This window comes from Festucalex cinctus, chromosome 20 (assembly GCF_051991245.1).
Source record: "Festucalex cinctus isolate MCC-2025b chromosome 20, RoL_Fcin_1.0, whole genome shotgun sequence".
In the NCBI taxonomy this organism is placed as follows: Eukaryota; Metazoa; Chordata; class Actinopteri; order Syngnathiformes; family Syngnathidae; genus Festucalex; species Festucalex cinctus.
Window position 1 is genome coordinate 19,895,356 of NC_135430.1, and position 16,075 is coordinate 19,911,430.

Consider the following 16,075-nt stretch of genomic DNA (forward strand, 5'->3'; position numbering starts at 1 on the left):
TTCTGAAAATGATCCTTTTAACAGTGATGGGCTCTGAGGCGAGGATGGGGGTCACACGCCATTCACAGCGGGTTAAATAGACTTTCATTTAAAATTACATTCTCCATCTAAAACCCCCCCACCCCCACCCCCGACCGCGCGGTGAAGTCTCCGCGTGCAATCCCGGCTTCCCTTGCGACACCTCATCACCTGCAGCTCGCTTTATAATAAGTCAGCCGTCGTCTCCAGCAGAGAGAACATGAGTGACAGGCATACATTCTCCACATAAAGGAAATCATATCAGAATCAAAAATGTCAAGCAAATCACTCACAATATGATATAGTTCTTTATCCCGGATTGCCTAAAACAAAAAGAAAGAAAGAAATTATTATTCATTTATTTTCAACACACAATCGCCATTAATCGTTAACAGTGATTAGATTAGTTCACGAATATTCACATTATTGTTATAACACTTTTAAATGAAAGTCATATGACACATATAAGCAATGTGTCTATTAATATTGAGAATTGCAAAATATAAGATTTTCTTTTTTCGGACCCAGAAATCGTTCTCAAAGAAGATTGAAGGAAAAAAAAATAATCTCAATCATTAACTCAAAATACAAAACTTTTTTTTTTTCTTTAGATTTTTTTTTTCCACAGCACAGACACTTGGCATGTTAAGATAACCATTTATGTATTTTTAAATAGGACACTCTTAAAAGTGTGGGGCAAAAATAGTCCAATTTTGCTCAAAATTTGGACCGACCCATATCTTGAGTCCATGTGACGCAATTTTCGGAATCATTTTTTTTTTTTTTTACACAAAAAAATAAATAATAATAATAATGATAATGATGATAATAATAATAATCAATACATCAATTTTCTTGACCGCTTGTGAGGCATCACAAGGGTCGCGGAGGGGTGCTGGAGCCTATCTCAGCTGCTCTGGGCAGTAGGCAGGGGACACCCTGGACTGGTTGCCAGCCAGTCGCAGTAATAATAATAATAATAATAATAATAATAATAATTTGGGTTAAATCGACTCAAGAAGTGTCGCCCATTTTATTTTTATTTAATTTTTTTGCCCCAACAGCTAATAGGCCTTTTATTATTATTAAACACCTGTTTGAAATTCAACTACATTGTTACAATACTTTTTTTTTTTTTTTTGTGCACCAGTTCACGCTGAAACTGTTGAAAAACTGGCGCGACCTGTCAATTTGACCCAACTTGGGGATGTTTCGTATTAATTAAGACAACCCAATTTTTAGGGGTTTGTTGTTTTGCTAGTTGGGTGAAAATAGATCCAAGTATGTTTTTGACCCAGTAGTGGATTCACAAATGGTCCAAATGAAATTCATCGTAAATATGACAGAATGGAATGAAGATGAAGGTTCATTCCGTGTGGCGTGCATAGTCCATGTCAGCGTTTGTCACCCTCCCCTCAAATTAACCTTAATGTAAAATATATAAAGCAGCTCCTCCGAGTCTCCCTCGACACACACGCGCTAAGCCTGTCGACCAATCAGGAGGCGCGTACGTGCGTGCGTGCGTGCGTGACAGAAGTGAACCGCGTCTCGTCCACGGCAGAGCGCAACGCAAAGTGGCCGGAGAAGAGTCGACATGAGCGGCCACTTTGACGAGGACGTCCACGAGAGGGGCGAGAGGAAAGGCAGCAAGTCGCCCACGCTGCTGTCGTCCTACTGCATCGACAGCATTCTGGGCCGCCGGAGCCCGTGCAGGGTTCGACTCATTGGCGCGCTTCCCGCCAGAGAGCTCGACAAGGCGCCGGAGGGTACGTCTCAATTCGTGCGCGCAACTTTCTCTTTTGAGGCGAAAATAAATAGGACGCATCACATTTTTTTTTTTTTTTTTTTAGGATTATTATACTTGTGTTTCATTGAAGGCGTAAACAAAAAAAATATCCTTAGCAACTTTTAAAAGACATTTTGTAGCCTATTGTTAACTTTTAAGTTTACGTTCATTTGCTCATCACCAATTCACGTGTAAATTAGTAAACATAACCAAATCTGTTTTCATACAAATTTTGTGGCTAACACGTTTAAAATAAATACTATAGGTTAAATGTCTTTTTCACATTAAATAGGATACAAATGTATTTTTTTGCATTACTCAGTTTTTCACGTTGTGTCCTTATGTTGGAGCTACATTAGATAAAAATATATATTTAAAAATGAAGCCAATAATTCTTCACTAGATTTCTTTCAAGTGCAAAAACAAACAAACAAAAAAAATCAGTCAAAGACTTGACATATAACCTTATGGTTTTAGACAAATAAGATTTATTAGTGTGCCTTATATGTCACTAAAACAGCGGTTAAAAAAAAACAGTTGACAACTACTGACTAGTTATTTTGATGCATGACAAGTTGGCAATTATTTATGTTTTGCTAAAGGCCTATTTAAGCCAAAATATTAATGTATTGTTTTGCTATGGCTTAATTTAAATTGGCAAATAAGCTTTTTGAGCGAACGTTTTTTAGAGGTGGGCTGTGTGAGATACAATTAAGCAGTGAAAGTATTTTTTAAAATTAGTTTTTAAATTAATTGATCGCACCATAATTAATCAATTCAAGTTACACTGTTTTTATTTTGTGTTGCACACAAGTGAAACGGCGCGCAAACAGAGGCGAGACGGTGCCTTGCTCAAGGGCACCTCGACAGGACAGCAACTGATGACATTTTTTTTTTTTTTTGCCTAATGAGTGATTGCCAATACGTATATTACTTTCTTGGACTATACTTCTTTTCTAACCATGCAGGGCCGACCAATGAGCTTTCCCTGAGCGCCGACGTGCATCTCCCCCCGAAGCTCCGCCGCCTGTACGGCCCGGGCGGCAAATACCTGCTGCAAGAGCGGGCGGACATGAAGCTGCAGGAGCGCGAGCGCGAGCGGCTCCTCCTCATGGAAGGCGCCGCCGAGAGCCTCAAGATCATCCAGGCGCCGCAGGTGAGCATCAGCCGCAGCAAGTCGTACAGGGAGAACGCGTCGCTGAGCCGGCCCGAGGCGGGCGAACGCACGAGCCCGGTCTCGGCGGAGGACGGCGGCGGCGGCGGCAACCTGGTGGAGCTCGGCGCCTTGAAGTTCGACGAGGACGCGGTGAAGACGGAGGAGCGGAACTGCGGCGGGGACGCGGCCCCGAGCCCGTCGCCCAAAGACGAGGAGAGGGAGGGCCTGAACGCCGGGGACGGGGAGGACAGCGTGTGTCTGTCGGCGGGCAGCGACTCGGAGGAGGGCATGATGAAGCGCAAGCAGAGACGATACAGGACTACCTTCACCAGTTACCAGCTGGAGGAGCTGGAGAGGGCTTTCCAAAAGACGCACTACCCAGACGTCTTCACCAGGTAACGCCATTTTTTCTTCCCCCCCCCCCTTCTCATTCATTTATTACCAATTTGCTGCCATAGTCAAAATCAGGCCCACTCATTTTACTCAATGCGAATTATGAACTAATTTTACTTATTTTTGTAGTAAATTATTTTCTTATATTGGCAGCAAAATAATTATGTACATTCATGGAATATAATTGCAATTGACCATATCATTATGGGCATTATATGCCTCAGTTAAAGCCATTGTAATATTTTTTTTTTAAACAAAAAATCTGTAAACAAGTTAAAAAAAAATAATAAAAATCCCCAACACGCTGTAAATAAATAAATAAATAAATAAATAAATAAATACATGCTGCAATGGAACTAATAATTATTTGGTATAACACATTTTAATTTATAATTAGATTTTTTTTATTTTTATTTTTTGCAATATGTTTCATATCGAGATGACAGTATTCATATTTCCGCGGTGTACTTTTGTGGGTCTCATTTACCCGCAGCTGAATGGGGCGTCAATTGCTTTTTGTGCGAGGCAGACTCGTTTGGATGTCATTATTCCAGCCATTATGTTGTTACAGTTGACAGGGCCGCCGGGATGGAGGAGGAAAAAAGAAGAAGAAGGGAGAAAAAAAATAAAAACAAAATCTAACAATCACCATAGGCCTATTTCCACCTATTGCAGACAGGGAAAATAGAACATGTGCATTGTGCAATGATGTCTTTTAGTTCAAGCAAGCTGGTTAGGAAGAAGGAAAATTGAAAGGTTATTTTTTGCCACCTGTATTGTTGAAAACAATTCAAAACGCTGATTTTTTTATTTAATTTAATTTTATTTTGTCTTGCTTTGTTCTTTTATTTCTAGGGAAGAGCTCGCCATGCGTTTGGATCTGACCGAAGCTCGAGTGCAAGTAAGTGGAAGGCCTCCCACGTTTATTCATGACGTCACGACCCACTTTGGGGGAAAAAATAAAATAAAAATACTAGTAATAAAAAGTCAAATATGCACTCCAGATAATTATCAAGAAACGTCATGTTTAGCAGGAAGATATTACAAAAACAAAATAAAATAAATAAGTGAGCATTATCACTTTTTAAATAGCTCTTATATAAAACAAAACAAAACAAAACAAAAAACTGTAGTTAAGCTTCTAAAGATTTTATCTTATTATTTTAGTTTAGCTGAAACTCGCGGATGTATGCTACAGGTGCAATGAAAGGCGGCCATTATTTACGACTGCAAAGGTGTTTTAAAAGGGGAGTGGGCGAGGCCAAAGCGCGTGCGCGACAAGAGCCCGCACTTCCGGTTATTGGCGCTCTATCTCGCGCCTGCATCGCTTTTTTTTAGCGGCAATTAAGCGATTCATAAAAGCGCTCACTTAGTGCACGAGTAAACATATTGTCCGGGTTTGGATTCCCATCAGAAGGAAAAAAGAGGAGGGGGGGGGGGGGTGAGGTGAGTGTGAAGGGGGGGGGGGGGGGGGGGGGGCGTAATGCTATTTGATTTCCTATTCTGTGATTGCAGTTAGACCTGCATTGATCCCATGCTTTGCACTTGGGAGCGAATGATAGGCCATTAAAGGTGTTTGCTCCCCCCCCCCCCCTCCCCCCGCCCCCTCCTCAATCTCGCACTGAAAGCGTGGCGCGCATGTCCAAAGCGGGGGCTCATAACCACAGAGACAGTTCAAACACGGCTGGAGGGTCAATGGCCGACGGTGGTACAACAGATGTCTCTCGAGAGGGGGGGGCTGTAGGTGAACAAATCACTTAGCGGGCGCCATCGGGAGGTGATAAAAACTCATAAATTCCCCAGGGACTGTGTCATGCTAAACAGCCCTCTTGGGAATAGTGCGCGTGCGCGTACTGTCCCTGTCGCTCAATCACTTCGCTCCACCGCATGTTGACATTTTTGCTCTTTGTGCGTCTCGCAGTGCAAACTGGCCAGCGGGCGAGAGTGGCTGCATGCGTGGGAAAGTTAAATACTCCCACTCGCTCCGCGTCGCTTTCAAGAATTTCATTTAAAGCGCATTAATTGTCATTGGAGGCCAGTTCAGCGGCAATTTTGTGGGTCTTTTAGTCAACAGGGCTTTTAATTACCTTAAACCACCCCCTCCCCCCTTTGCACCCCAAGCCTGGCCACAAAAAAAGCAGGGTTTAATTAGACAGAAAGTAGATTTAAGGAGGCTGTGAGTTGGCACGATTTACCTTGCGCGTATAATTACCGTAATTGCAGCACACCTGAAAAGGACAACGGCGTTCAGTATTCTTGAAGGTAATTAATTACAGCTGCGGTACGAAAACTAAGGGAAAAATACAATTGATAAACGAATATACTTTTACTATAATAAAAAAAAAAATAATAAAAAAAATTAAAATACAAAACAAAAAGCGAACCGAAGCAACACTATACCGGAAATGACGTTCGTTTTCGTCTTTGTCACAATATTTGCTTTTCAGAGTTCATTTTTAGATCAATTCATTTTGGTTCTGTGCAAAAGAGAATTGTCAGGCTATATTTAGTAACTTTCTTTTTTTTCATTTTGCAAAACTAAAACTAATATTAAAACTGATCATTTTCGAAAAAATAAAATCAAACAAGCATGCTCTTAAAACTGAATATAAAAAAAAAAAAGTCCAAACAAAATACAATCAAACTATTGATGAAAAATCCCAAACTATTATAACCCTGCTGTCATGTAAGCACATTAAATTACATACCTGGAGTAATGAGATTCAATTCAAAATACATTTCAGAAATTTTACACATATTTACAATGACATCCTCTGCTTTTGACTGGCACAGTCAGCGAAGTAGTAAGTTACTAATTATTGTTTTTTTGAGGATGTGGATGGCAACTGACTTTTACACAATCAGGATTTTTCGACCGATCACCGACTTTGAAAAAACGATAACCGATCAGAAGACGGCACAATATAAAAGACTTTTATATTGACTTTACAGCCAACCGGTGCTATTTGTAGGGGAGAAGGACCCCTAAAAAATATATACATAAAAAACAAACAAACTGATATATATGGAACGAAAAATGACAAAAAAATGCCTTATAATCATGAATAATTTTGGCGATGTGACCGTATATGAATAAAAAGTGTGAAATTACCTTGTCTGTCCGTCCAGGTGTGGTTTCAGAACCGCAGGGCCAAATGGCGGAAGCGTGAAAAGGCGGGAGTGCAGGCCCACCCGGCCGGCTTGCCCTTCGGGGGCCCTCTGGCGGCGGGCCACCCTCTCAGCCACTACCTGGAAGGCGGACCCTTCCCGCCTCACCCGCACCCCGCCCTGGAGTCGGCGTGGACGGCCGCGGCGGCCGCCGCCGCCTTCCCCGGCCTGGCCCCGCCCCACCACAACGGTTCGGCGCCGCCTCTCGCCACCCCGCTGGGCTTGGGCACTTTCCTGGGCACGGCCGCCATGTTCCGCCACCCGGCTTTCATCGGGCCAACTTTCGGGAGGTGGGCGTCGCCTGTTTTGCTTCTAGCATTCCCACATATGTTATTGTGATTTTTATTCTCCGCACTTTTTTGCCGCATAATACTTCTAATTTACACTGTTCAAATTTCAACTAGTTTCTAAAATTCATGCCTCTTGGGGTATTTATCATCTGACAGTATTTGCACAATTTAACGACCATTCGCGTGGATTTAAAACAGCGGTGTCCAAATTACGGCCCGGGGGCCATTTGCGGCCCACCGTCCCTTTTTTAGTGGCCCGCAACATATGCTAAAAATGGCATTTGACTCAGTTCAAATAAAATAAACAAAAACAAAAATGTTTGGAGATGTCAAAGGAAGAAGGGAAGGTGTCGAAAAACACAGGTGCTATTAAAGGTTATTTTAGTTATCTAAAACTATCGAAAAAAAAACTAAAATCCCAAAAACAATTTTGTTAACAAAATAAAACAAAAACGAAGATGCTTTTGTTTAAAAAAAAAAAAAAAAAAAAAAACGAAAACTAACAAACTACATTTTATTTTTACAAAAATAACTAAAATAAACCTGACTTTTTTTTCATTTTAACAGATGTGCTGCTTTTAATATCGTGACATGACGACAATATATTGTGGGAGATTGAATAATCGGCGATATCACGATATATCGTTACATCCATACCTAGTTATAGCCGTTGGATTATAACTCTAATTCACTTTTTTTTTAAGCTTTCACCGTGACTCCGCCTCCTGTCTGTCCCATGTGTTTGTGCCGTGTGTCCACATGCAGAGACAAGATTTTAACCAAATCATATCATTTTGTCTCATTTTTGGTCATGAACTAAAATGCATCCTGATTTAGTCCCAGTTATTATTAACTCATTCACTCGCAGCCATTTTCACGTTTCGCAATCCCGTTCGCTGTTTTACTGGATTTTGACTGATTTTGCAAGGCCCACAGAATATTGTGTTCTATTGCTATAAAAGCATGGAACCTATCAAAAGAAAGATTAAAGTCTCTTCTTTCATCAGGAAAAAAAAGTATGGTTCTATTTGTTTCCATTTTGCAGCAATTATCATTAGAAGAGAGCTAAGTTTCATCAGTTTCACAAATCTATTCAAAATTGAGCTTTTTTTCTACATGGCCCTGGTTGACCTCCTTTGCTCTGCTGCCACCTGCTGGTCGTTTGTGTAATAACTACCATTTCTGCAACCGTTCTTTGCAGTTGAGAGGCTGCATCAAAGCCTTCTGTATGCTCTAGCATAAAAAAACAAAACAAAACAAAAAAAGACGTATAAATACGTCTTTGGGACACTTAGAACAAAAAAAAACCGTATTTATACATTATTGGGAGTAAATGAGTTAATGAGGGTTTTAGTCTAGTTTTAGTCCAGTGGAAAATGTGTTGAGGAAATAGTTTTTGTTGATAAAAATTAACTCTCCTTTAAACGACTGCCAGCACTAAGACTAATAATAACAGATGCTTCCAGATTTTTGCTATTTATCTCGGGGGCGTCTGATTAGAAATGTGTTTGAGTGCTAACCATTCGCAGTGTGGTGTGCAATCACTGCCAAATGTCTTAATAAATTAACCAAATGTGTGATCGCGCAAAACAAGCTGCGAAGAGCGCTGACACTGCAAACACCGCATGTCACAATTAGCTCCTCATTTGGGACACCCAAAGCCTTAATTAACTGCAAATGTGTCTGCCGTCACACGTTCACGTCGACGGAATTCAAAGCAAATTTGTGCTCACGTTGCAACGCAGGCTCTTCTCCAGTATGGGCCCCTTGACCAGCGCTTCCGCCGCCGCCGCCGCCGCCGCCGCGCTCCTGCAGCGGCAGCCCGCCCCCGCCGTCGACGCGGGCGCCATCCTGGCCGACCCGAGCCCGTCTCCGGCCCCCTCGTCCTCAGCGGCGGCGGACCGCCGGGCCTCCAGTATCGCCGCCCTGCGCCTCAAGGCCAAGGAACACTCGGCCCAGCTGACCCAGATCAACATCCTGGCCCCCGGAGCGGCGGGGAAGGAGGTGTGCTGAACATATTCGAGGCCTCCCGTTGGAGCTCCGTGACCCCGCCCCCGACATAGTAGCACGACCAAAGTCACACAAACACTGACTACAAACAAAAGAAAGAGAGAGTGAGCATGGGTGACTCATTTTCAGACTACAACAATCGAATGAGATCCTAAACCCGAATGTGTAAAAATGTGATTGTTTCAAATACTCAATAAAGATAATGTACATAACATTTCTCATACTTTGGGTTAAAAAAAAAAGAAAGAAAAAAAAGTGAATTTAAACAGCTCTCTTGATGCAGTACACTTCTCCACCACACAAAATATGCCAATAATAAATAGCATGGAATGGGCAAGTGCTGATTTATCATTTTAAAAAATGCCATTAATTTCATGCAATTTTAAATAAAAATGCTATAATGGGATATATAAGCATTTCTTTAAAAAAAAAAAAATATGTCTTTGTTTTTAGGGGAAATATTTTTTTTTTAAATTCTTTTTTTTTTTTTCTCTCCCAAGTGTAAATATTACTCTAAAACTGAGTCTATTTGGTCCCACTCATAATCGAGTTAAATTTGTGTGTACTAGTATCGGTCTGAAAAGAGAAAAAAAAAAAAAAAAAAAAAAAGGAATAGCTCACACGTTCAATCAAACTGAAAATTATCTTTATAAAGAATGATTTGATTTATACAATTTTTGTTCCGGATCTCATTCGATTGTGCAGATGTACCGATAAATGTTTTTACTTCAACCAGGAGAGAGGAACCTTGACTCCATGGTGGTTTAAAAAAGAAAAAAAAAAATCTGTTGAGTTAGATTTTTATGCTGATTAAAACTAAAATTGGAATTCTCATTCCAAAATTGCAGTCACTTTTTTTTGTTGCACGTCAAGTTTTTTTTTCTCCATGATAAGCAAAATTCCACAGTTGAGCTGTAGTAAGACTGTCGTAAAAAAGCTGATTTTACGATTGGACTTTTTTTTTTTATATATATATATATATATATTTTTTAAGACAACGCATATCTATCGTTAAAAAATTTGACGTGGCAGAGAAAAAGTGATATCAATTTTGAAAACAACCATCATACCTAGCTCAACAAAAAATGTTTGTCAATACAATTTTCAAAAAAAGTGTTCATAGATGCATCATAATTGGACTAAAGGTTCCACATTCTTAACATATTTGACAACAAAATGGATGCAACTAATGCTAAGCTACAGTAGATAAAATGACTAAATTATGACGCATAAATGAAAAAGAAAATGATCCAAAAAAGTGAAAAAAACAAACAAAAAAAACCCACCCTGCCACCGTCCCCGACTCGCTGTCAAGCCACCCGCACAGAACCAAAGGAAACCGGTCCACAGACCTGACTCGAGTCTTCTCTACACGCGTGACTCCTCTCCCGCCGCTCACCTGTCCTCCAGCCACACGCGTGTCATGCCCGAGTCCGGCCTCAGGACTTGGCGAGCCGAGCCGGGACGTCTCGGATGGCTGCGTGAAAAGAAAGCTGTACATATCGTGTAAAGACGAAGGACAAAATACGACGACAAAAAAAAAAAAAAAAAAAAAAAAAAAAAAAGATTCGTTTTCAAAACAGAAGCTTGTGTACATTTCCGGAGGGCATGTTTTGATAATTTGCACTCGTGACGTGAGCTGTGTAGAACTCCATGTGTTTTATCAATTATTAGATTTCTAGATCATTATTTATGTCCCTTATGAACTGAGAAGTCTAATCTGAATAAATGACCTTGATGAAATGAAGTTCTTTTTGGCTGAAATATACGAATAAACGCTGATTTTCGTTTCCAAAGTAGCAGCGCTCTATCGGCGGCTGACGTATTTCAGTTGCGTCTCTCCCTCTTGAGGCCAGTTGACAAAATAGAGGCCATATATTCATGAGCGTAATCCCCCGACGTGTGAAAGGAGACACAAAGGCGAGGGCTTTTCAATTAGATCCAGCACTTTAGCTGGGCGGGTGGCGACAAAACTTCCTTGAGAAAAAGGCTTCGAGCCGCTAAATTGGTCTTAACATCTGTAATGCCGTGTCGCTGGAAGTGAGTCCTCTTTGTCATTAATGAAGTAACAAACCACTTCATCAGTCGGCTTTCACACATACGCCTCGCGTGCTTTAATCCCACCTCCCACCCAAAAAAATCCGCCCAATCCTCCCCCACCACCCCCCAACGAGCGTCTCACTTGAAGCGGGGACTATTACAGCAATCAATGCGCATTCTCCTCCGTTTGACCCATCCTTGGTGGAAATCGCGTGAAATTACCCCGAGGATTAATTTAGTCCCTCTTTTGATTGAATGCCGCAGTGAAAAAAAAGCCTCTTCTTCCTCCCTCGGTGGACTTGTTTCACAGGTCCGACACCTGTTAATCACTCAATTTACTCCAAACAAGCGGGAATCAGAAGACAGCCGACAAGAGGGGGGGGGAGAAAAAAAAAATAAAAAATTATTGAGTTATATTGGGCAAATTACTTGTCCTGTCTTCACATATTCACGCAGGCCTCATGCAGGGGACACAGCTGCAAAAATAATGCAATAATGCGGGTCATTGACAGATAAAGATTTCACTAGAACCAACACAGCTAATTTATTATAAAAAAAACAAACAAATTGAATCTTTATGATTTTTTTTTTTTTTACTATTATCTACCATTTCAAAAGTATCTACAATTTGGGAAATGTAAAATTCACACCACATAATATTTCAACTTAAATCAAAGTTATGAGGCTAACAATTAGCCATCTAAAACAAAACGAGCTCGCTAGCCACACAAGTAAAATTATAAATATTAAAATATATATTTTCTACAAATTAGGAAAACTATTTTAGAACAAACATTTTTCATTTTTTTTCCTACAATAGTCACACCACATAATATTGCAACTTAAATCAAAGTTATGAGTCGAACAAATTAGTCATCTAAAAACGAGCTAGCTAGCCACACAAGTGAAATTACAATTATTAAAATATATATTTTCGCCAAATTGGGAAATCTATATTTTATAAAAAACATTTTTCATGGAAAGCTTCCTACAATGGTCACACCACGTAATATTGCAACTTAAATCAAAGTTATGAGGCTAACAATTACCGCTCTAAACAAAACAAGCTAGCTAGCCGTACATGTAAAATTACTTTGTATAATTAAAATATATATTTCAACAAATTAGGACATCTATAATTTAGAACATACATCCATAATGTAAAGTTTACTACAATGGTCACACATGGTCGACAAAAAGCGACAAAATGGAGCTGGATATATACGGTTGAATTATGCTGCTTAATTCATATTCCAAAAACATCTTAATCAAAATGTCATGTTCAGACTAGTGGCCACATTGAAAGAATTTTTTTATTTTTTATTTTTTTTTTTACTTGACTTGCCCTTGACTTTACTTGACCAATATTTGAGAAAATGTTTTAATCATATAACGTTAGATCCTTCTCTCTTCTGCACCTAAAAAAATAAAATAAAATGTCCCTGATGTGATACTACACAGGTGAGTCTGGACTGGATGTCTTGCTTACCCCTCCCTCACACGTATTTGCGGACTTGATTTGGCCCCTGATTTAGATTCCCGGGCCCTCATTTCTCACCCCACGTCCCTAGCAAGAGAGGAGAATAGGCCCAATCACTCCACGGCCTCAGCCGGATCAGCCCTCACTCACTTACCCACTCACTCAGAGCTTCCAATGCGCTTTGATGAACAGCCCCCGCCCCCCTACGTCGTCATCCCCCCTCCCCTCCCCTCCCCGGGCCCCGTGAAAGAGCTGAATAGCGGGGGCCACGGCACTGTGCTCCCCTCTCGGGTTGCCCCTTTAATTCCTCGTCTCCCTTGCTCTCATCCAATTAGCTCAGTGTATTAAGCGGTTTATCGTCTCATAACCGCCCTTTCAGCTCCAACAAGGGAGACACTTTGCAATAGGACCGGCTCTCCTTTTGACACCCTCTCGGCCGCTTGTAGTTCCAGCGCGCGATGAATAACAGCCGCAGAATGGAGGACTAATTCCCTCATCAAAGCCTACCTTGTCCATCGCCGGTCAAAACGACGAGCAATAAAGCTTAACGCCACAATACAAAGAGACTTGTTCGACCTTATTAGCTTAGCGGGGTCGAATTAATGCGAGGGACTCCGTTTGACTGGTTTACGGCGGACCGGGACAAAACAAGACCCTCGCTGCTAGTGAGAATAGTTGGCCTCTTCTGAGAGATGAGGCTGATTTGATCCAAAAGGGGGAGAAAAATAAAACAAGGCTGAGCAGCCGGAGGAGACGATAGAATTAAATAAATATGTAAAGTTCCTGAAACTTAAATACACTTTTGCTCGCACGCAGCATGTTCCATTCATTGTGAATCATGATTTAAGTGCTCGGTCCACTTTAGGCCGCCTTTGCGGGTCACAATGGTTTCAAGTGATTTGTGAGGCGGGCAGTCTTTATGGAAATGTAAACAGCGGGACGGAGTTGGAACAGGAAATCAATTGAATGTATTAAAGAATTCTTGGTGGGATATACTAGACACTTAATGGAGTTAACTTCAACCACAACACAGGAAATTCAACCTGATTGTGGGGAATAAAAAAACATATCGCGCACCATTAGCTACGCCCAAACAAGTCTGAGATCCAATAGGAAGAGCTATATCAAAGATAATAATGCTCCGTTTGGATTGGCACTGTTAAAGATGGTGCTACGAATGTATTGATTGCCAACCAATGTCCAAATAAAAGAACGACAGTGCCTTCATCTGGCACAACGGCGATGTGGAGCTAGCTAGCTAGCGATGTGGAGCTAGCTAGCGAGCTAGCTCGCTTACTTGCGTGGCTCGCTCGCTCGCTCGCTAGCTCGCTTACTTGCGTGGCTCGCTCGCTCGCTAGCTCGCTTACTTGCGTGGCTCGCTCGCTCGCTTACTTGCGTGGCTCGCTCGCTATTTTCCCTTCGGGTAGACCACTTAAACCTCCTGTTATATTGCGGGTCAAATTGACCCATAAAAAATCAAAAACAAAATCAACTTCTACTGTTGCTCTTATTTGTTTCATTCAAAGTAATTACAAACATTTAATTTGCATATTTTTTGACAGCAAGTCATGGTGATCCAGTACAAGATTTTTATTTTATTTTTTTTCTCCCAAAAATGTTTGGTAGTTTAATTTGCATGCTGTTATCGCTGACAACCTAACAGAGCGGGTAATACCGTTATTTTTTTTAACAGCTGGCATTTAACTTGCTTTATTTATTTTCACCGTTGCTCCCAAGACGGTTTTGCTATTATTTCTGACAACCAAACATAAGCGGGTCATATTGACCCATGAGCGTTGTTCCTAAAAAAGGAACATAAGAGGGCTAAAGAGGAAGTCAACTCAAAAATGTTCTTTACAATAATGTGTTTTATGTAGCCGCATTAGTCTAAACACGGTATTCTGATTAATATTCATGGAATACAAATAAAGTAGCAAAATCCACTTGTTTTTATCCATCTCCGGGGGCGGCCATTTTGCCACTTGCTGTCAACTGAAAATGACATCACAGTTGCTCAGGGCTGAATTTGGTTATGTGACATTGACAAGCTGAGCCGTGATTGGTCGTTGCCTGAGCAACTTTGATGCCATTTTCAGTCGGCAGCAATTTGCAAAATGGCCGCCCCACTGATATGGATACAAATGGTTGGATTTTGCTGCTTAACTCCTATTTCCTGTGTGTAGCTGTAATAATGATGTTTTCCCAAGTCAGGTATTTGATTGGCAGGTGACAGTTGTGCAAGACATGGTTTCAGCGATTTTTTAAAAATTTTTAATCATGCAAATTTGCCAGGGTTGTTAAATTAACAGCACTCTTCTGTGTTGTGTCAAATTTCCAAGGCATTATTTATTGTTACTTAACCATTTTTACTTCCATCAGAAATTCAAAACAAATACTCTGTCCAAATGAATTACAATAACAAAACGATAATTTAACATTTGGCACTATAATTGTGCTTGCGTTAGTCATAATCTATCAGAAAGAGACGTTACACCCCCAATAAGCAGTTATATTAATGTCTTTCACAGTATCAATCAAAAGTAATCGACGTTAAAGCAGCATTAGGTGTTGAAAAAAAAAAAAAGGCTTCAGCGAGCATTACAAATGACAAGATAAACACCACGTTTATTTATCTTTTGATTTTAATATCAAAGAGTCTCAACAATATGAAAACGGCAATACAAACAACTCGAGTAATTACAACACTCGACTGAAAATGACGAGTGTTTAAAAACGCAATGTGAAGTGATAATCTGACAAGTTTGGGGGGCGAGTGAGAAGGGGTGAAAACGGTTAAACGGAGGCGGCGCACTCGAAGATTTGCCGTTCGATAAGAGAGACAAAAAAAAAAAAAAAAAAGAGTGACGGGACGCCGGCACATGTGGCCTCCTCGCACACAAGTCACCTTTTATCATCCTGACTTTTAACACATAACACACACAAACGGATGACGAATGGAGGCAATCAGAACAAGTGGTCATTGGTTTCAGGCATCCAGTAAGTCCGAATGGTCCGAGGTCGCTATCGTTATCTAATTAGGGGCTTTTGGACTAGATGGAATTTTTGGACACCGTTTCTAATCTTGTCGGTCATTTTGATGTCTTCACTCGCCTTTTCTCTGGATGATTGGGGGGGGGGGGGGGTCAATATGTGATTGATTGGGCTTTAAAACGTGTACCGGAACCATGAGATGAATGAACAACAATATAATCCAACGTGAAATTTTTACTTGAGGGAGGAGAAGGCTTGGAAGAGTTTGGCCAGGTTAATTTCTGAGTAGCCGCTGGCGTTAAGCGCTTTGTCCGGCACGTCCTTCAGCTTCCGGTACGCCTCCTTTTCTTTGTTCCACCAGCCGGCGCGAGCTAAAAAAAAAAAAAAAAAAAATCGAACAAATAAAATGATTTTGTTACTCTCAATAACCATGAATTGGATCAAACATCAAACTTGCGGCGAGTAATAAATCACCTGAATCGGAGTTTACCTGGAGATTACTTTGCGATCTCCCCGTAATGCTATCACTTTGAAGGTCGGGGTGGCGATCGCACAATTGGACCGACCGTTCGATGGCAGCGCGAGCAGAGAGGGAACGAGAAATCGATGCGAAAGTCCAGCGAGAGCGTTAAGTCGATATCTGGTGTGTTATCCCCTCAGGTGGGCCGCTGTGAGACGAGTGATACCATCTCTGGCAAGATAGCCGCCATTCGCTAAATCTTCCCAAACGATACAGCAAGCGA

General features: G+C 41.1%; 2 protein-coding genes across 4 annotated transcripts in view; one reads left to right on the plus strand and one right to left on the minus strand.

Moving 5' to 3' along the window:
* Positions 1–1,514: 1,514 nt before the first annotated feature.
* Positions 1,515–9,082, plus strand: arxa (aristaless related homeobox a). The gene is made up of 5 exons (XM_077509059.1): positions 1,515–1,784; positions 2,773–3,355; positions 4,209–4,254; positions 6,483–6,811; positions 8,557–9,082. Exons 1-5 carry the CDS (start codon positions 1,613–1,615, stop codon positions 8,822–8,824), a joined length of 1,398 nt encoding a protein of 465 aa, XP_077365185.1. The 5' UTR covers positions 1,515–1,612; the 3' UTR covers positions 8,825–9,082.
* Positions 9,083–14,965: 5,883 nt separating this feature from the next.
* The window catches only part of pola1 (polymerase (DNA directed), alpha 1), a 45,092-nt gene continuing 43,982 nt past the window's right edge, over positions 14,966–16,075 (minus strand). For all 3 annotated transcript variants that reach the window (XM_077509742.1, XM_077509741.1, XM_077509743.1), the window contains exon 37: positions 14,966–15,703. In XM_077509742.1, the coding sequence (XP_077365868.1) occupies positions 15,567–15,703 (137 nt within the window). In that variant the 3' untranslated portion in view covers positions 14,966–15,566. The remainder of the gene's footprint in view (positions 15,704–16,075) is intronic.